Source organism: Rana temporaria, chromosome 6, assembly GCF_905171775.1.
Source record: "Rana temporaria chromosome 6, aRanTem1.1, whole genome shotgun sequence".
NCBI lineage: Eukaryota > Metazoa > Chordata > Amphibia > Anura > Ranidae > Rana > Rana temporaria.
Genome location: NC_053494.1, coordinates 104,753,896 through 104,773,747, shown reverse-complemented (window position 1 = coordinate 104,773,747; position 19,852 = coordinate 104,753,896). Strand labels below are relative to the sequence as shown.

Below are 19,852 nucleotides of genomic sequence, written 5' to 3'. Positions count from 1 at the left end.
AAGCCTCATTAAGGTAAGAGGCTGGTATTAACATCTTCACACTGTGGAAAGCCGGGCTTTTGTGTTTACAAGCATGTGGGCACATCTCATCATCTTACACTGAAGAAATTACCTGTGGACTTTTTCATTTATGAGTGGAGCACAGATGCACCTTGCATATTTATGATTGAATTCTACTTTAGACTTTATTTTCACTGCTGCACGATTGTGCACTGGACACAGTTATTTATTCTTTTTTACTGTTATTCACATTTTTTCATATATATATTTTTTTATATATTTTTTATATATATATTTATTTTTCTATTCATTGACACTTATTTTGTGTTTGATCCCTTTGTTGGATCGTATGGGACACTTGCACTTGCACTGCCCCCAACAAATGCCTGGATAAATTTGAGGCCTTCATAGATGTGGAAAAATTTGTGAGAAAATTAAACATTAAAAAACATTTTTCAAAACAAACCACATATGAACCCCAAACAGAAAATACAGGATTCCAACACAGCGGGTTAAGAAACAGTTCGGTATTCAATCCACAAAAAGGGACTCACCATCATGTGGAAGTCTTCAAAAGTATGGTGCAAGGGAAAATCCAAGATTTGGAAATTAAACGCACCACTCATAGTAACAAATTGGTGATGGAGGGAATTAAAGCATTGGAACAGAATAAAAACATAGTAGTACGCCCAGCAGACAAAGGCGGAGGGGTAGTCATACTCAAGAGGGCGGACTATTATGGAGAGATCGACCGTCTTCTGAGTGCTACTGACACCTATTTACCACTCTCGGGAGATCCGCTGGGTAAACTTAAATTAGAACTTTCACTATGGGTGGAAGATGGGAAGGTGCAATCCATCCTAACGGAAAAAGAAGCATACTATCTAGTGCCCAAAGTACCTCGCACACCTGTCCTTTACATTGTGCCTAAGATACACAAAAACAAGACCCATCCACCAGGAAGACCCATCATCAGTGGGATAGGATCACTCTATTCCAGAGTGGGAGAATATTTGGATTTCTTTCTCCAACCCCTAGTTGTACAGGGGAAAGCCTATCTCAAGGATAGCAAAGAACTCATAAAATCGTTAGCATCCATCACAGTTTCAGAGGAAACGTGGTTGGTAACTGTAGACGTAGAGTCGCTTTACACCAACATCCGGCAAGCAGACGCAATTCTGGCAGTAAAGGAGGCCTTGGAAGAAAAATCTTCATTACCCCAGGCCCAAATTGGATATTTGGTGAAGGGTCTTAAAATAGCTATGGGAAACAACTACTTCTGGGCCCAGGGAGACTTCTATAAGCAAATCAAAGGAGTCGCAATGGGCGCCAGGTATGCCCCCAGTGTAGCTAATCTGGTACTTAACAGATGGGAGGAAGAGACCATTTTTAAGGACAATGTTACATCGCTTATATATTACCGAAGGTATATAGACGATATTTTACTATTCTGGGAAGGTCCCCAAGCATCATTGGAACAATTTTTATCCAAAATGAATACCAACAACTACGGTCTCAGTTTCACAGCAGAGTCCAGTAAGACTTCCAGCCATTTTTTGGACCTTACGCTAACGAAAAAGGGCAGCCGGGTCCTCACAAAAACGTATTTTAAACCAACGGACCGCAACGGATTTGTGCCTATTTCAAGTTGCCATCACCCAAAATGGCTGGGTGCAATACCAAAAGGGCAATACATGAGGATCCGTCGAAACTGCGATGATGTTGCGGATTTTGAACTACAAGCCGCAATATTAACTGAGAAGTTTATAGAAAAAGGTTATACCCAAAATGCATTGTGGAAAACGCAGCAAGAAGTCTTGGCAATGGATAGGGAGTCCCTCTTGGAAACTAAAGTGAGACCCCCCAGAAAAGAAGATGTACCTTTTATATCAGGTTACCACAGGCAATATAGAAGTGTGGAGAAAATTGTCAAAGAGTTTTGGCCTATACTTTTAAAAGACATGGATTTGGTCAAAATCCTGCCGAAACATCCCACCTTTATCTATAAGAAAGCACCAGGCCTGAGAAATATGGTAGCCACCAATGTCCCAGATCCTCCAGAAAAGCCATACACTTTCCTGGACGGATCCAGCTTCCACTACTGCACCCGCTGCAGATCCTGTAAGAAAACAAAAAGGCAAGGAAAAAAGATCAGTAAGTTCACGTCCAGTGTAACTGGACAAGAATTCACTATCAAACCATTGATAACATGCCATTCCAAATTTGTAACGTACGTCCTAGAATGTCCGTGCACTCTGCAATACGTGGGCCGGACCACCCGCGAACTTAAAGTCAGAATAAACGAACACGTGGCCAATATAATTAAAGGGTACCCAGAACACAGCGTGTCTAAGCATTTTGACTTGTACCACAACAGGGACCCGAGTCTGTTAAAATTCTATGGAATTGATAGGATTACCAAACATTGGCGTGGTACTGACCTTACTAAGGCAGTATCTCAGAACGAGACTCAATGGATACATCGTCTAAGGACTATGCGACCACTAGGGCTCAATATAGAGCTCGACCTTAATTGTTTTTTAACTGATGCGTGAACAGCAGACCTATGGGGTGAGCAAACAAACAGTTTAGTGCATCATTCCATACACACACCCAGAGGACTTTGGGAGATCCCCACTCCAAGGGGCTGGGCAGTTTGCACATCACCCATCGGCCAACCCATCTTGAATTGGGCTCACACAAAACAAAAGGGTAGAGGGAAAACATACATTCCTTGCACCACCCGAGCCTTGGAGTGTAGAATTTAGATTGTTTCACAACTAAAGTTACATACACACTCCTTGTACTACTCGAGTTGGATTGTATAATTTTTATTATTTTTTATTATTTTATAACCTATTTTAACTAATTTACAGGCCACGCAAATGGCACACATATTAAATAATAATATAACTGGGAGAACTAAAAACGCACTGCATCTAGATGGATTTAGAATACTGGTGCTATTTTGCACAATACCACATAACCCCTCTAGATGGCGCACAGAACACTATGGACCCATTGCATAGCATATTAAAAATGCCAGAGTTTTAAACAAATTCAACATGTCCAAATAAGAATTCAAAGATACATTTCAGGTATTTTGAGCAGCGAGCAGATACATGTATGTATTGATTTATAATTGGAGACAGTTTGCACAGCCATAATGTGTTTAATATGTGAGCTTTGGTAACTGGGACAGAGGCTGTCACATGATCCGATTGCCCCTCCCACAGGCTGATAGACAGACTTATATAATAGATGTCTGTTGCATGTGCTGGATACGCTTCCTGAAGACGGTTTAACTGAAACGTGACGTCGAGGCGGTATCCGAGCGCGCACGCACAGCCACGCACTTCCGGTCTCACTGGTTGATGGACAACTAGCGGTGGAACGCACGCTAGTGGACCAGGACGCGGCCATCTCTTATCTTGTCTTACTATCCCCACCACCTACAGCCTCAGTGCCGGGAACGGGCACCAGCAACAGTAAGAGGCCATTTGGCATTGTAATTTTAACTTTTGTATATTAAATGGTTTTACACTATGGTGGTATCTCTTCTCCTTTCTTGGTACACCATTTGCTGCAATCGCTGACATTGGAATCCAATGAGACCCTGCTGATCCTCATTTAAAACAAGCCTGATTGACCATATTTTAAGTAATCTGGTCAACACCGTGTGGTAAGGAGCCATCCATTATTATTCTGGTGACCTATAGGTGAAGGCGGATCACTTCTTTCTCGCACTTTGGCTATTTTGAAGATTCACAAGCACTTTAGCATTTGCACTTTTCCCTGCGATTTGGGATTTGATTATTTGCATTTTGCACCTGGACTTGATACAACACTGGATCCATTTTGCACTTAACTATTTATTTGCTGGACATTCTTTTAAATTTTTTTATTTATTTTCCACGGCATTTGGCACTATTGTAATTATAGAGTTTAGACTATAATCTGTTTGGTTTTTCACATAGATTTGGGCACACAGTTACACTGTGTACCACTCAAACGCACATTGTGACACGCATCCACTATTTTGATATAGCGCCCCTCACCTCACTACACAGTAGGTACTGATGGTTCATCCTGTGCCCTGGTCCATGTTTCCAGGAGGATTTGTATGTCCGTCTCATATAGTCCTTGCTTGAAATCTGGATCATTTACTTTGGATCCGAAGGCTGAAGCGTTCAGACCCTGAATGTTCCAGCTACTGATTACTAATGATGTCATTTTTTAATTATATATTTATATACCTTGTAATGGGTGAATTTCTTGGGACCAACCGGTTTATAGGTGGTTGTCATCGTCTTGTCTTTTTTGCTTTTTTAGCTCAGTCACATCATTGCATAATGTGCTGAGGAGGGTTAGTATCTCCTCCTCCTTTTCTCTGCTCTGTTGTGGTCTTGATATCCATCTTGAGGTGGGTGGTTTCCATTCTTGCCATCTTCGTGGTCCAGTTCTTTGGCTGGGTGTATTGTTGTTGTATTGTATTAGTGGTGAGGTTTGGGGTCTTGCAGTTGTAATTCTGTCTGTCTGAGAATGGTTTGTGCCATGTTCAGGGTTGTGAGTTCTCTCAAGAACAATGTCTTTGAATTCTCTTGCCAGGTGACTGACCCCTTGTTTGTTCAGATGTTTGTTGTCATAGAGGTGTTGGGGCGTTATAGAATGGTGTTCTGCCAGGTGAATGGAAGGCTTTGACCTGGTTTTGTCTGCCAGCTCTGCATTGATTTGTTCGATTATGTTGTTTGGCATGTCCCTCCTTGGAAGAAGGGAGGACAGAATTACTTTGGACTGTGGAAATTTTTGTTGGGCAGTCTCTGTTAGTTGCAATAATTTGTCCACAATGACTTGCGGTTGTTCCTGGATGTTGTTTGTGCCCGTGTGTATGATGATATGTTTGGGGTTAGTGAAATATGGATTGTTGATGACTCCTGTTGCCTGTTCAATTGTGAAACAGTGAATTTTGGAGACTCTTGTTCCTGGGAAGAGCCGTTTAGTGTTGAGGAATTTCCCGTTTGAGTCTATTATTAAGACAATTTCAGGATTTTGTTGCCTGTTCTTGTGGTTTGATGGTTTGTTTGGGGTTTCTGGATTTTTGCAGTTGTCTTGGCTGTTGCTGGGCTTTGTAATATTAATTTTAGGAGGTTGATGGGTCTCACCCGTCTGTTGTTTGTTGATGGGCACTTTGTCTGGACAGACCATCCTTTTTAGTTCTGTTTCCTGATTGTTGGGTATCATCTGTGATTTTAGTATATTTATCTCTTCTCTCAACTGGGTGTTATCTTGCTGTAGTTGTTGTATTGTAGATCGTATTTCTAGTAGGGCAGACTTGTGTTCAGACTTGAGTGTATTCAGCTCTTCCCTCAGACGGTCATTTGCATTTCCATTGTCACCCAACTGTCTTTGGAGCTGCTCCTTGGACTGTACAAAATCTCTTTCTAGGTGAGATAAGCAATCTCTGAGCATGTTGGGTGAGGGGACATCAGGCATGTTCATGGACAATGTCTTTGCTGCCATTTGTTTCTCATCATTTTTGTCTGAAGTTTTTAAATCCTTGGCTTGATCTTTCATTAGGGGGAAGGCATGCTCAAACTCCTCTAGTTGTTCCTCAATGCCTTGTGCCATGATGGTGCCATTGTGATACATGTTTAGGGTGAGTACAACACAACTGTCTTCCTCATCCCTGACCTTGATCTGTCTGCCCATGCAGATACCTCCCTTTGTAATATTCTTGTAATATTTACAGAAAGCTGTATGCCAGGCTTCAGTATTCTCAGTATGGAATAACAAATCCGTTTTCTTTCTGCCATTTTCAGTATTGGAGAAATCAGCAAACAGAGTCTCTGGATTTTGCTTAATTTGTTCTTTTTTCATGGCTTTCTTTACTTGTTTGTTCTTTTCTCCCTCTGAGTAAACAATCTCTAAGGCCCCGTACACACGGCCGAGGAACTCGACGTGCCAAACACATCGAGTTCCTCGGCCAGTTCAGCCCTGAAGCCGCCGAGGAGCTCGGCGGGCCGAGAGCTCCCATAGAACAACGAGGAAATAGAGAACATGTTCTCTATTTCCTCGTCGAGCTCCTCGTCGGCTTCCTCGGCCGAAAGTGTACACACGACCAGTTTCCTCGGCAGAATTCAGCCAGAAACTCGGTCGGAAGCTGAATTCTGCCGAGGAAACTGGTCGTGTGTACGGGGCCTAAGACCTCAGACCCCCTGCTGGCTTTAGCTGTAATGGAGTCTGTGTCTGGCATATATGCTGTCTGCTGTTCCATTTTTAAGTGTAGAAGTTTGCTAAATGATATTTTCTATATGTTTCTGTGGTTGCTGTTATAGCAGAATTGTCCTACCTTGTGTCTGTTTGCTTTAGTCCTTCAGCCCTGGATGCTCTCTCATGCTGGATACTTGTCTGCTAGATGGTCTTGTTGTTTTGCATTTTTTGTCTTTATTCTCCTCTTTTCGTTGAGTTATTTCTTCTTTTTCATCTTTTTCTTGTGTGTAGTCTCAATTTTCCTGGTTTTGTCCTTCAATTTTGCCCATTACAAGGTATAAAGTGATGAAGTTTCAGGAGCTCATTCTTAGTGCTGCTGCTGCTGCTGCTCTCTCTCCCCCTTCTCTCTCTCTCTCCCCCTTCTCTCTCTCTCCCCCTTCTCTCTCTCTCTCCCCCTTCTCTCTCTCTCTCTCCCCCTTCTCTCTCTCTCCCCCTTCTCTCTCTCTCTCCCCCTTCTCTCTCTCTCTCCCCCTTCTCTCTCGCTCTCTCTCCCCCCTTCTCTCTCTCTCCCCCCCTTCTCTCTCTCTCCCCCCCTTCTCTCTCTTTCCCTCCCCCTTCTCTCTCTTTCCCTCCCCCTTCTCTCTCTCTCTCTCTCTCTCTCTCTCCCCCCCTTCTCTCTCCCTCCCCCTTCTCTCTCCCTCCCCCTTCTCTCTCTCTCTCTCTCTCTCCCCCCTTCTCTCTCTCTCCCCCCTTCTCTCTCTCTCTCCCTCTTCTCTCTCTCTCCCCCTTCTCTCTCTCTCTCTCCCCCCTTCTCTCTCTCCCCCTTCTTTCTCTCCCCCCTTCTCTCTCTCCCCCTTCTCTCTCTCTCCCCCTTCTCTCTCTCTCCCCCTTCTCTCTCCCTCCCCCTTCTCTCTCTCTCCCCCCTTCTCTCTCTCTCCCCCCTTCTCTCTCTCTCCCCCTTCTCTCTCTCTCTCTCCCCCTTCTCTCTCTCTCTCCCCCTTCTCTCTCTCTCCCCCATTCTCTCTCTCTCCCCCTTCTCTCTCTCTCTCCCCCCTTCTCTCTCTCTCCCCTTTCTTTCTCTCCCCCCTTTCTCTCTCCCCCTTCTCTCTCTCTCTCTCTCTCCCCCTTCTCTCTCTCTCCCCCTTCTCTCTCTCTCCCCCTTCTCTCTCTCTCCCCCTTCTCTCTCTCTCTCCCCCTTCTCTCTCTCTCCCCCTTCTCTCTCTCCCCCCTTCTCTCTCTCCCCCCTTCTCTCTCTCCCCCCTTTCTCTCTCCCCCCTTTCTCTCTCCCTCCCCCTTCTCTCTCTCCCCCCCTTCTCTCTCTCCCCCTTCTCTCTCTCTCTCTCTCCCCCTTCTCTCTCTCTCCCCCTTCTCTCTCTCTCTCCCCCTTCTCTCTCTCTCCCCCTTCTCTCTCTCTCCCCCTTCTCTCTCTCTCTCCCCCTTCTCTCTCTCTCCCCCTTCTCTCTCTCCCCCCCTTCTCTCTCTCCCCCTTTCTCTCTCTCCCCCCTTCTCTCTCACCCCCCTTCTCTCTCACCCCCCTTCTTTCTCTCCCCCCCTTCTTTCTCTCTCCCCCCTTCTTTCTCTCTCCCCCCTTCTTTCTCTCTCTCCCCCCTTCTCTCTCTCCCCCCTTCTCTCTCTCCCCCCTTCTCTCTCTCCCCCCTTCTCTCTCTCCCCCCTTCTCTCTCCCCCTTCTCTCTCCCCCCTTACCTCTCTCTCCTTCTCTCTCTCTCTCTCCCCCCTTCTCTCTCTCTCTCCCCCCTTCTCTCTCTCTCTCTCTCTCTCTCTCTCTCTCCCCCTTCTCTCTCTCTCGCCCCCCTTCTCTCTCTCTCTCACCTCTCTCTCTCTCCCCCTTCTCTCTCTCTTCCCCTTCTCTCTCTCTCTCCCCCTTCTCTCTCTCTTCCCCTTCTCTCTCTCTCTCTCCCCCTTCTCTCTCTCTCTCTCCCCCTTCTCTCTCTCTCTCTCTCCCCCTTCTCTCTCTCTCTCTCTCCCCCTTCTCTCTCTCTCTCTCCCCTTCTCTCTCTCTCTCTCTCTCTCTCTCTCTCTCTCCCCCTTCTCTCTCTCTCTCTCTCCCTCTTCTCTCTCTCTCCCTCTTCTCTCTCTCTCCCCCTTCTCTCTCTCTCTCTCTCTTCCCCTTTTCTCTTGCTCTCTCCCCCTTTTCTCTCGCTATCTCCCCCTTTTCTCTCTCCCCCTTCTTTCTCTCTCTCCCCCCCTTCTCTCTCTCTCTCCCTCTCTCCCCCTTTCCCTCTCTACCCATTCTCTCTCTCCCTCTCCCCCTTCTCTCATCCACAACCTTTCTTCCCCTCCCTCTACCCCCTTCCACCTCTATACTATCTCTTTTCTTCCTCCCTCCCTCCTCCACCCTATCTCTTTTCTCCCTTCTTTCCCCCCTCCCTCCTCCACCTCTACCCTATCTATTTTCTCCCTCCTTCATCCCTACCCTCTCTCTCTTTTCTCCCTTCCTTCCTCCCTCCTCCACCACCTCCTACCTTCTCTCTTTTCTCCCTTCCTCCTCCACCACCTCCTACCTTCTCTCTTTTCTCCATTCCTCCCTCCCTCCTCCACCTCCACCTCCTACCCTCTTTCTTTTCTCCCTTCCTTCCTTCCTCTACCTCCTACCCTCTCTACCTCCTACCCTCTCTCCTTTCTTTCTTCCTCCTTCCCTCCTCCACCTCCTACCCTCTCTCTTTTCTCCCTTCCTTCCTCCCTTTCTCTTTCCTCCACCTCCTACCCTCTCTCTTTTCTTCCTCCCTCCTCCTACCCTCTCTCTTTTCTACCTTCCTTCCTTCCTCCCTCCCTCCCTCCTCCACCTCCTACCCTCTCTCTTTTCTTCCTTCCTCCCTCCCTCCCTCCCTCCTCCACCTCCTACCCTCTCTCTTTTCTTCCTTCCTCCACCTCCTACCCTCACTCTTTTCTCCCTTTCTTTCTTCCTGCCGCCTTCCCTCCTTCCTCCACCTCCTACCCTCTCTCTTTTCTTCCTTCCTCCCTCCCTCCTCCACCTCTTACCCTCTCTCTTTTCTCCCTTCCTTCCTCCCTCTTTCCTCCACCTCCTACCCTCTCTCTTTTCTTCCTCCCTCCTCCACCTCCTACCCTCTCTCTTTTCTACCTTCCTTCCTTCCTTCCTTCCTCCCTCCTCCACCTCCTACCCTCTCTCTTTTCTTCCTTCCTCCCTCCCTCCTCCACCTCCTACCCTCTCTCTTTTCTCCCTTCCTCCCTCCCTCCTTCCTCCACCTCCTACCCTTTCTCTTTTCTTCCTCCCTCCTCCACCTCCTACCCTCTCTCTTTTCTCCCTTCCTTCCTCCCTCTTTCCTCCACCTCCTACCCTCTCTCTTTTCTTTCTCCCTCCTCCACCTCCTACCCTCTCTCTTTTCTCCCTTCCTTCCTCCCTCCCTCCTCCACCACCTCCTACCCTTTCTCTCTCTTGTCTCCCTTCCTTCCTCCACCTCCTACCCTCTCTCTCTCTCTTTTCTCCCTTCCTTCCTCCCTTCTTCACCACCTCCTACCTTCTCTCTTTTCTCCCTTCCTTCCTCCCTCCCTCCTTCCTCCACCTCCTACCCTCACTCTTTTCTCCCTTTCTTCCTTCCTCCCTCCCTCCTTCCTCCACCTCCTACCCTCTCTCTTTTCTTCCTTCCTCCCTCCCTCCTCCACCTCCTACCCTCTCTCTTTTCTCCCTTCCTTCCTCCCTCCCTCTTTCCTTCACCTCCTACCCTCTCTCTTTTCTTCCTCCCTCCTCCACCTCCTACCCTCTCTCTTTTCTACCTTCCTTCCTTCCTCCCTCCTCCACCTCCTACCCTCTCTCTTTTCTTCCTTCCTCCCTCCCTCCCTCCTCCACCTCCTACCCTCTCTCTTTTCTCCCTTCCTCCCTCCCTCCTTCCTCCACCTCCTACCCTCTCTCTTTTCTCCCTTCCTCCCTCCCTCCTTCCTCCACCTCCTACCCTCTCTCTTTTCTCCCTTCCTTCCTCCCTCCCTCCTCCACCACCTCCTACTCTCTCTTTTCTCCCTTCCTTCCTCCCTCTTCCACCGCCTACCCCCTTTTTCTCTCTCTCTCTCTCTTTTCTCCCTTCCTTCCTTCACCTCCTACCCTCTCTCTCTCTCTCTTTTCTCCCTTCCTTCCTCCACCTCCTACCCTCTCTCTTTTCTCCCTTCCTTCCTCCACCTCCTACCCTCTCTCTTTTCTCCCTTCCTTCCTCTACCTCTCCCCCTCTCTCCCCCGCTCTCTCCCTCTCTCTCTTTTCTTCCTTCCTTCCTCCCTCCACCTCCTACCCTCTCTCTTTTCTTCCTTCCTTCCTGCCTCCACCTCCTACCCGCTCTCTTTTCTCCCTTCCTTCCTCCACCTCCTACACACTCTTTTTCTCTCTCTCTCTCCCTTCCTCCTACCCTCTCTCTCTCTCTTCTCCCTTCCTCCACCTCCTACCCTCTCTCTCTCTTTTCTCCCTTCCTTCATTCCACCTCCTACCCTCTCTCTCTTTTCTCCCTTTCTTCCACCTCCTACCCCCTTTCTTTCTCTCTCTTTTCTCCCTTCCTTCCTTTACCTCCTACCCTCTCTCTCTCTCTTCTCCTTTCCTTCCTTCACCTCCTACCCTCTATCTCTCTCTCTTTTCTCCCTTTCTTCCACCTCCTACCCCCTTTCTTTCTCTCTCTTTTCTCCCTTCCTTCCTTTACCTCCTACCCTCTCTCTCTCTCTCTCTCTCTCTTCTCCCTTCCTTCCTTCACCTCCTACCCTCTATCTCTCTCTCTTTTCTCCCTTTCTCCCTCCTCCACCTCTACCCTTTCTCTTTTCTCCCTTCCATCCTCCTCCACCCTTTCTCTTTTCTCCCTTCCTCCCTCCCTCCTCCCTCTCACGTTTCTCCCTCCTCCACCCTCTCTCTTTTCTCCCTCCCTTCCTTACTTACCTCTACCTTATTTCTAGTGAGTGTACAGCTTGTATAACTGTGTAAATTTGCTGTCCCCTCAAAATAACTCAACACGCATTCATTAATGTCTAAACTGCTGGCAACAAAAATGAGAACACCCCTAAGTGAAAATTTCCAAATTGGGGCCCAAAGTGTCTATTTTGTGTGGCCACCATTATTTTACAGCACTGCCTTAACCCTCTTGGGCATGAAGTTCACCAAAGTTGTATACTATGCAGGATTGTTTATACTGAATAAAGAAATTATTTACAATAATAAAGTTGAATACATTTTTAAATTTAGGAAGTTACTGGATACCATGGCTTTGTATTTTGGAGTGAAAGAACTATAATGAGGGATTGTGAAGTTAGTACCACTAAGTCTGTTCTTAACATACCCGTATACTAATAATCCAAATGCATAAAGCGGGGGGTTCACCCACAATTTTTTTTTTAACATTACATTCAGCCGAGTTGTCAGAATGACATTAGGCTGTTTTTTTTTTTATTTCTTTGCCGTACATACCGTATTTTCACCGCCGCTTCCGGGTATGTAATCTGCGGGACTGGGCGTTCCTAATTGATTGACATCCTTCCGACCGGCGCATACAGCGCATCACGAGTTGCCGAAAGAAGCCGGACTGCGAGTCGGCTCTATACGGCGCCTGCGCACCAATGTTCGGCTTCTTTTGGCAACTCGTGACGCGCTGTATGTGCCGGTCGGAAGGATGTCAATCAATTAGGAATGCCCAGTCCCGCAGATTACATATCCGGAAGCGGCGGTGAAAAATACGGTATGTACGGCAATGAAATAAAAAAAAAACAGCCTAATGTCATTCTGACAACTCGGCTGAATGTAATGTTAAAAAAAATTTTTTGGGTGAACCCCCGCTTTAAAGGTACATATATATCAAAGAACTGGCTCCTTCATAGTGAATTGTCTAGTTCCCATCCCTCTATATGACCTGTATGGTAATAATGAAGAAAGATCATTTAGCGGGATGGGAACTAGCTCCCTCATAGTGAACCGTCTAGTTCCCATCTCTCTATATGACCTGTATGGTAATAATGAAGAAAGTTAATTTAGCAGGATGGGAACTAGCTCCCTCATAGTGAACTGTCTAGTTCCCATCCCTCTATATGACCTAGGGGGCAAAGAGGTTATTCTGCGGGATGGGAATTAGCCTGTTCACAGTGAGCAGGCTAGTTCCCATCCTCAGAATTTACTAGGTGAATCTGGAGGATAGGAACTAGTCGCAACCCTTACATGTGCTCTCTCTAAGAAGGCTACTATGCCCCTTGACCCTTGTCATCACTGCTGGGTGGAGCCAGCCTTAAAGTGCCAGTACATGTGGAACCCTTCAGGTATAACACCATCATACGCAGCCATGATGCCCACCATATGCAGCCACTTGTGCCCGTCATATGCAGCCAGTGTGTCCACTATATGCAGCCACTTGTGCCCGTCATACACAGCCAGTGTGCCCACCATATGCAGCCACTTGTGCCTGTCATACGCAGCAATTGTGCCCACCATTGACAGCCACTTGTGCCCATCATACACAGCCATCGTGCCCACCATATGCAGCCACTTGTGCCCATCATACGCAGCCATTGTGCCCACTATTTGCAGCCACTTGTGCCCGTCTTATGCAGCCATTGTGCCCACCATATGCAGTCACTTGTGCCCATCATACGCAGCCATTGTGCCCACTTTTTGCAGCCACTTGTGCCCGTCATATGCAGCCACTTGTGCCCATCATATGCAGCCACTTGTGCCAATCAAATGGAGCCACTTCTGCCCATCAAATGGAGCCAGGCGCATCCCCCGGCTGTCACGTCACTAATCCCACACACTACCCCCCCCCCCCCCCGCGTGTGCAGCCGGTCTGGCGACACTTACCAAATGACGGGACTTCCTCCCCCTCTTCTGTAGCGGCGGCTGTGTCTCCTGTGTCTGCTTGGCTCCTCAGGCTTCCTCCGCCATGTCTCCTTTTCCGCCAAAGCGTTAGGCATCCAATAGGATCGCCTAAAGCTTTGGCCATTCGGAGACAGGTTTTACTGACCTGCCTGCTGATTGGCAAGGAGGAACTTTAGTGTGAAAATAGCCTCTGGCTCTAATAACGTGCTTCAAAATACACCCCCCCCCACCCTAGTATTTCATGTGTCCGGCGTCCTGAAAGGGGCTGGGCACATGAATAGGGAGGGTGGCAGAGGTTATGGGGGCGGTGCCCATGAATTGTGGGCCCACCATGCAGGGGCCACCACTGTTCTTTGATCTCTGTCAAGTGCTGGGGTCTGGATCGCCTCCGCTGCTTTCCTCCAATCAGGCCAAAGAAGCCGAGTGCGAGTTTACCTATAGCCCTCACACTGGAGACTTGTACACCGTCACCATGGCATCCCAGGACGGTGGGTACCAGGTCACAGGAGGGCAGAGCGCATGTGTGACCCACTTTGGGGTCACTGGTGGCTTAGGGAGAAGGAGAGGGCCCCTGGGTGGACGTGGGAGAAGGAGACGGCACCTGGGTGTTTGGAGGAGGAGAGGGCCCCTGGGTGTCTGTGGGAGAAGGAGAGGGCACCTGGATGTTTGGAGGAGGAGGAGAGGGCCCCTGGGTGGCCATTCAGTGAAGAAGAGGGCCCCTGGGTGGCCGGTGGAGAAGGAGAGAGAACCTGGGTGGTTGGCAGAGGAGTGGGCCCCTGGCTGTTTGAAGGAGAAGGAGATGGCCCCAGTGTTGGCCAAAATTGGAAGAGCTGGTCCTTGGGTGGTTGGAGGAAGAGAGGGTGCTACCCTTCTCCCCTTAGGACGAGGACACCCTTCTCTCCCCAGAGGAAGGGGGCACCCTTCTCTCCCCCGGAGGTCGGGGACAACATTCTCTCCCCCGGAGGACGGGGACACCATTCTCTCCCCCGGAGGACGGCGACACCAGGGCTGGACTCAGGCAAAAATGTTGCCCTGGACTTCATCCACTTTGACAGGTCTCTCCTATGGCGGCCAGACAAACCCACCCCCCGGCTGGCCAACACTGATGGCCACCCAAGCCCCCCCTCCCCTAGCCATTAGCCGTTCTACTTTATTAGAGTAGAACGGCTGGTACTGGTACTCTCAGGCCTCGTACACACGACCAGACATGTCCGATGAAAACGCGGACCGTTTTCATCGGACATGTCTGCTGGGATCATTTGGTCTGATGTGTGTACACATCATCAGACCAAATTCCCAGCGGACAGAAGACGCGGTGACGTGGCGGCGACGTGAATCACTTCGACGCATTCAAGGGATTTCGGCCCAGCGGACATGCCCGATGAGTCATACTAATCATCGGACATGTCCGACGGACAGGCTTCCAGCGGACATGTTTCTTAGCATGCTAAGAAACATTTGTGCGCTGGAAACCTGTCCGCTAGCCCAGGAATCCGGTCTGGTCGGCCCTACACACGGTCAAACATGTCCGCGGAAACTGGTCCGCGGACCAGTTTCAGCAGACATGTTCGGTTGTGTGTACGAGGCCTTATAGGCAGTACCAGTGGGGAAGCTAGACATTATTTCACCCGGGACAAAGAATCCGTTTGTTGCCCCCCCTAATGGGAAAAGATTAGGCAGAAGTGAGAAACTCCAAGGCCATAGCTGTTGAGTGAGCTGGCTGTCCCCTCCCCGTGCTCCTTCTGGTCTCCCCCATGCTCCTCTGTCCCCTTCCCTGCTCCTCTGGTCCTCCTCCTGCTTCTCTGTTCCCCCACATGCTCCTCTGTGCCCTCATGCTTCTCTGGTCTCCCCCCCCCCCTGTGCTCCACTGGTACCCCCCCGCTTCTCTGTTCCCCCACATGCTTCTTTGTTCCTCTCCTGCTCCTCTATTCCCCCCCCCATGATGCTCTGGTCCCCCATGCGCCTCTATCCCCATCCCCCATGATGCTCTGGTTCCCCGCAACGCTCACCTCCTCTCCCTGGCTAGTTAACTTCAGCATGACTGAATACAGACGTGCTCCTCGGGAGTCGCACTCAAAAGCTCATCATACAATCCGGAAGGACAGCGGCCACACACAGCTGTGACATAAGCTTCCTCGGCACTCGTTCTCTTGGTCTTTCCTTCCCCCACTCTCCAACCTGTCTGCTGCTGCGGAGAATCTACATGGAGAGCGGGGGAAGTGAAGACCAGGAGAACGAGTGCCGAAGAAGCTTATGTCACAGCTGTGTGTGGCCGCTGTCCTTCCGGATCGTATGATGAGCTTCTGAGTGCGACTCCCGAGGAGCACGTCTGTATTCAGTAACGCTAAAGTTAACTAGCCAGGTAGAGGAGGTGAGCATTGTGGGGAACCAGAGCATCATGAGAAACGGGGGATAGAGGCGCATGGGGGACCAGAGCATCATGGGGGGGAAATAGAGGAGCAGGAGAGAAACAGAGAAGCATGTGGGGGAACAGAGAAGCAGGGGGGGTACCAGTGGAGCACAGGGGGGGGGGACCAGAGAAGCATGAGGGTACAGAGGAGCATGGGGGGATAGAGAAGCATGTGGGGGAACAGAAAAGCAGGGGGAGGACCAGAGGAGCAGGGAAGGGGACAGAGGAGCATGGGGGAGACCAGAAGGAGCACGGGGGAGGGGACAACCAGTTGACTCAACAGCTATGGCCTGGGAGTTTCTCACTTCTGCCTAATCTTTTCCCATTAGGGGGGCCAACGAACTGATTCTTTGCCCCGGGTGAAATAATGTCTAGCTTCCCCACTGGTACTGCCTATAAGAGTACCAGTACCAGCCGTTCTACTCTAATAAAGTAGAACGGCTAATGGCTAATGGCTAGTGAAGGGGGAGGGGGGGGCTTGGGTGGCCATCGGTGTCGGCCGGCCGGGGGGGGCGGGTTTGTCCGGCCGCCATGGGAGAGACCTGTCAAAGTGGATGAAGTCCAGGGCAAAATTTTTGTCTGAGTCCAGCCCTGGTGTCCTCGTCCTCCGGGGGAGAGAATGGTGTCCCCGTCCTCCGGGGCAGAGAATGGTGTCCCCGTCCTCCAGGGGAGAGAATGGTGTCCCCGTTCTCCGGGGGAGAGAAGGGTGTTCCCTACCTCTGGGGAGAGAAGGGTGTCCTCGTCCTCAGGGGAGAAGGGTGGTACCCTCTCCTCCTCCAACCACCCAAGGATCAGATTTTCCAATTTTGGCCATCACTGGGGCCATCTCCTTCTCCTTCAAACAGCCAGGGGCCCATTTCTCCCTTCTCTGCCAACCACCCAGGATCTCTCTCCTTCTCCCCCGACCACCCAGGGTCCCTCTTCTTCACTAAATGGCCACCCAGGGGCCCTCTCCTCCTCCTCCAAACACCCAGGTGCCCTCTCCTTCTCCCACAGACACCCAGGGGCCCTATCCTCCTCCAAACACCCATGTGCAGTCTCCTTCTCCCACGTCCACCCAGGGGCCCTCTTCTTCTCCCTAAGCCACCAGTGACCCCAAAGCGGGTCACACATGCGCTCTGCCCTCCCGTGACCTGGTACCCACCGTCCTGGGATGCCATGATGATGGTGTACAAGTCTCCAGTGTAAGGGCTATAGGTAAACTCACACTCAGCTTCGTTGGCCCGATTGGAGGAAAAGCAGTGGAGGCGATCCATGCATGGTTGCATGGTGGGCCCACAATGCATTGGAACCGCCCCCGTCACCTCTGCCGCCCCCCCTATTCATGTGCCCGGCCCGTTTCAGGACGCCGGACACATGAAATACTATGGTGGGGATAGGCGGGGGTGTGTATTTTGAAGCACGTGATTAGAGCCAGAGGCTATTTTCACACTAAATATCCTCCTTGCCAATCAGCAGGCAGGTCGGTAAAACCTGTCTCCCGATTGGCCAAAGCTTTAGGCGATCCTATTGGATGCCTAACGCTTTGGCGGAAAAGGAGACATGGTGGAGGAAGCCTGAGGAGCCAAGCAGACACAGGAGCCACAGCCGCCGCTACAGAAGAGGAGGAGGAAGTCCCGTCATTCGGTAAGTGTCGCCAGACCGGCTGCACGCGCGCGGGGGGGGGAGATTAGTGAAATGAGAGTCGGGGAATGCGCCTGACTGCATTTGATGGCTGCGTATGATGGGCACAAGTGGTTTCATTTGATTGGCACAAGTGGCTGCAAATAGTGGGCACAATGGCTGCGTACGATGGGCACAAGTGAATGCACATAGTGGGAACAATGGCTGCGTAAGACAGGCACAAGTGGCTGCAAATAGTTGGCACAATGGCTGCGTACGATGGGCACAAGTGGCTGCATATGGTGGGTACAGTTGCTGCGTATGACGGGCACAAGTGGCTGCATATGGTGGGCACACTGGATGCGTATGACTGGCACAAGTGGTTGAGTTTGATGGGCACAATTGGCTGCATATTGGTGGGCACACTGGCTGCGTATGACGGGCACACTGGCTGCGTATGGCGGGCACAGGTGGCTGCGTATGGCGGGCACACTGGCTGCAAATGGTGGGCACAAGTGGCTGCGTATGGCGGGCACAAGTGGCTGCGTAAGACGGGCACAAGTGGCTGCATATGGTGGGCACAGTGAGGCTGCAATTGCTCCCCCCCCAAAATGTTTGACCTCCCGTATATGTATTTTGCTTCCACAGGCAAAGCTCTATATTTTTCCTGGACCTGCCATTGATATACACTGGGCCCGCCACTTCAGCAGAGCAGGCTAGGGGCGGGGCTGAAGGCGGTGCAGCTCTATATTTGTTCTCGACCTCGGGTCCATTGATTTACAAGAGGCATGCCCCCCTTCTCCAGAGCAGGCTAGTGTGTGTTAGGGACGGGACTGGAGGCGGTGCTGCCGATAATATCATTAAGAATCTTGCTCCGCCTCCGCCCGAGTCTATGATTTTCCCGGACTAAAACAGCATCTGTGCATGCACGGTATATAGCAGTGAAGCGGCGCATGCGCAGTGGACCTGCGATCAGCTGTACTCATGCCGGTGTATTGTCACATTTCTGCTCCCCATCACAGATTGCTCCGGAAGTGATGTTCTGTCGTTGCCATCTTGCTACACCCCACACCATTGCACAGTAATGATAGAGTGAGAAGGGGGCAAGCGGCCATCTTCTTACACCCACCGGAGTTTTAGATTTCATAAGTATTTTCAACACAAGACGGAGCTTATATGCTTAAATACAGTGGGCCAGATTCAGAGAGATCGGCGCATCTTTAGATAGGCGTAGTGCATCTCATATGTGCTACGCCGTCGTAACATTGAGAGGCAAGTACTGTATTCACAAAGCACTTGCTCCCATATGTGCGCCGGCGTAACGTAAATGGGCCGGCGTAGGCCCGCCTAATTCAAATTATGAAGGTAGTGGGCGTGTTGCATTGAAATGAGCCATGACCCCATGTAAATGCATGGTAGTACGAACGGCGCATGCGCGCGCATGCTCAGAATCACGTCGCAAATACTCCCTAAGATACGATGGCTCAATGCGTACGACGAGAACGTAACTTACGCCCAGCCCCATTCATGTACGACTTACGTAACGACGTAAAATCCGACGGCTGTTCCGTCGTCCATACTTTAGCATTGGCTGCGCCTCATATAGCAGGGGTAACTTTACACCGGACGTACGCCTTACGTAAACGGCGTAGCTTACTGCAACAGGCGCAAGTACGTTCGTGAATCGGCGTATCTAGCTCATTTACATATTAGACGTGTAAATCAGCGAAAGCGCCCCTAGCGGCCAGCATAAATATGCACCCAAGATACGACGGCGTAGGAGAATTACGTTGGTCGTATTAGGCCAAAATTCCGGCGTATCTTGTTTCCTGAATACGGCGCATAGATACGACGGCGCATCCTAGAACTTACGCGGTGTATCAATAGATACATCGGCGTAAGCTGACTGTGAATCTGGCCCAGTGTTTGTAAATCCGATGGACTGTTTACATGTTAAATGTGACAATCAGAGGTGTTCTGTCACATTAGCAACCATGTAAGGTCAGCAGGTTTGCTGCTGAGTTTAAAATTCAACATGTACACAGTCAGTCGGATTTCCAAATACTGTATTTTAGCACATAAGCTCCGTTTTGTGTTGAAAATACTTGTGAAATCTAAAACTCCGGTGGGTGTAACAAGATGTCCGCTTGCCCCCTTCACACTCTATCATTACTGGGTATGAGTGTGGGGTGTAGCAAGATGGCGGCGACAAAACGTCACTTCCGGAGCATTCTATAATAGGGAGCGGAATGTGACACTACACCCTCCGCCCACATGGTGGCGTCTCCTAGGTTTCGCGTCACCTCTAATCGGAGTTATCGCCTGAGTGTTTCAAGTCCTGTCAGCGAGGATTGACTGGTACGCGGTCACCCGCCATGGATACCCACCGGGTACAGTTGTGGGCAAGGATGGACCCGTTTTTAATCGGAGTCTTGCAGTTTCCCCCGCCGGCTAAATTCAACCTTCACTACCTGAGGAAGATGGCAACGTACGTACGGACTCGGACAGTGGACGGCTGCTTCCCGCGCCTCTACTGGACTATGTGGCGGCACATCGCCTGTGGGAAGCTGCAGCTGCAGGAGGACATGGCGTGGCTGTACTTCGAGGTGTTCCACAGCCTGTCCGAGCGCACCGCGATAAAGAGTCTGGAGTGGGCTGAGGCGGCCTCCAGCTGCAAGTCGGTGGAAGAATACGAGAGAGTCCGGAGTAAGGTGACCACAGCCTGCACTGCTCTGCCCTTCTGTGGCAGCCCAATAGTTACCCCGCAGTCAGGAACATTGTGTACATGGAGAGCACAGATGATGCTGCTGGGGCTCATAACACA

General features: G+C 50.2%; 1 protein-coding gene across 2 annotated transcripts in view; it reads left to right on the top strand.

Annotated features, from left to right (window-relative positions):
- Positions 1 to 19,281: 19,281 nt before the first annotated feature.
- TBCCD1 (TBCC domain containing 1) overlaps positions 19,282 to 19,852 on the top strand; it is a 121,981-nt gene continuing 121,410 nt past the window's right edge. The window contains exon 1 of one of the 2 annotated variants that reach the window (XM_040357103.1): positions 19,282 to 19,739. In XM_040357103.1, the coding sequence (XP_040213037.1) occupies positions 19,404 to 19,739 (336 nt within the window). In that variant the 5' untranslated portion in view covers positions 19,282 to 19,403. The remainder of the gene's footprint in view (positions 19,740 to 19,852) is intronic. The other variant, XM_040357102.1, reaches the window with a different exon arrangement.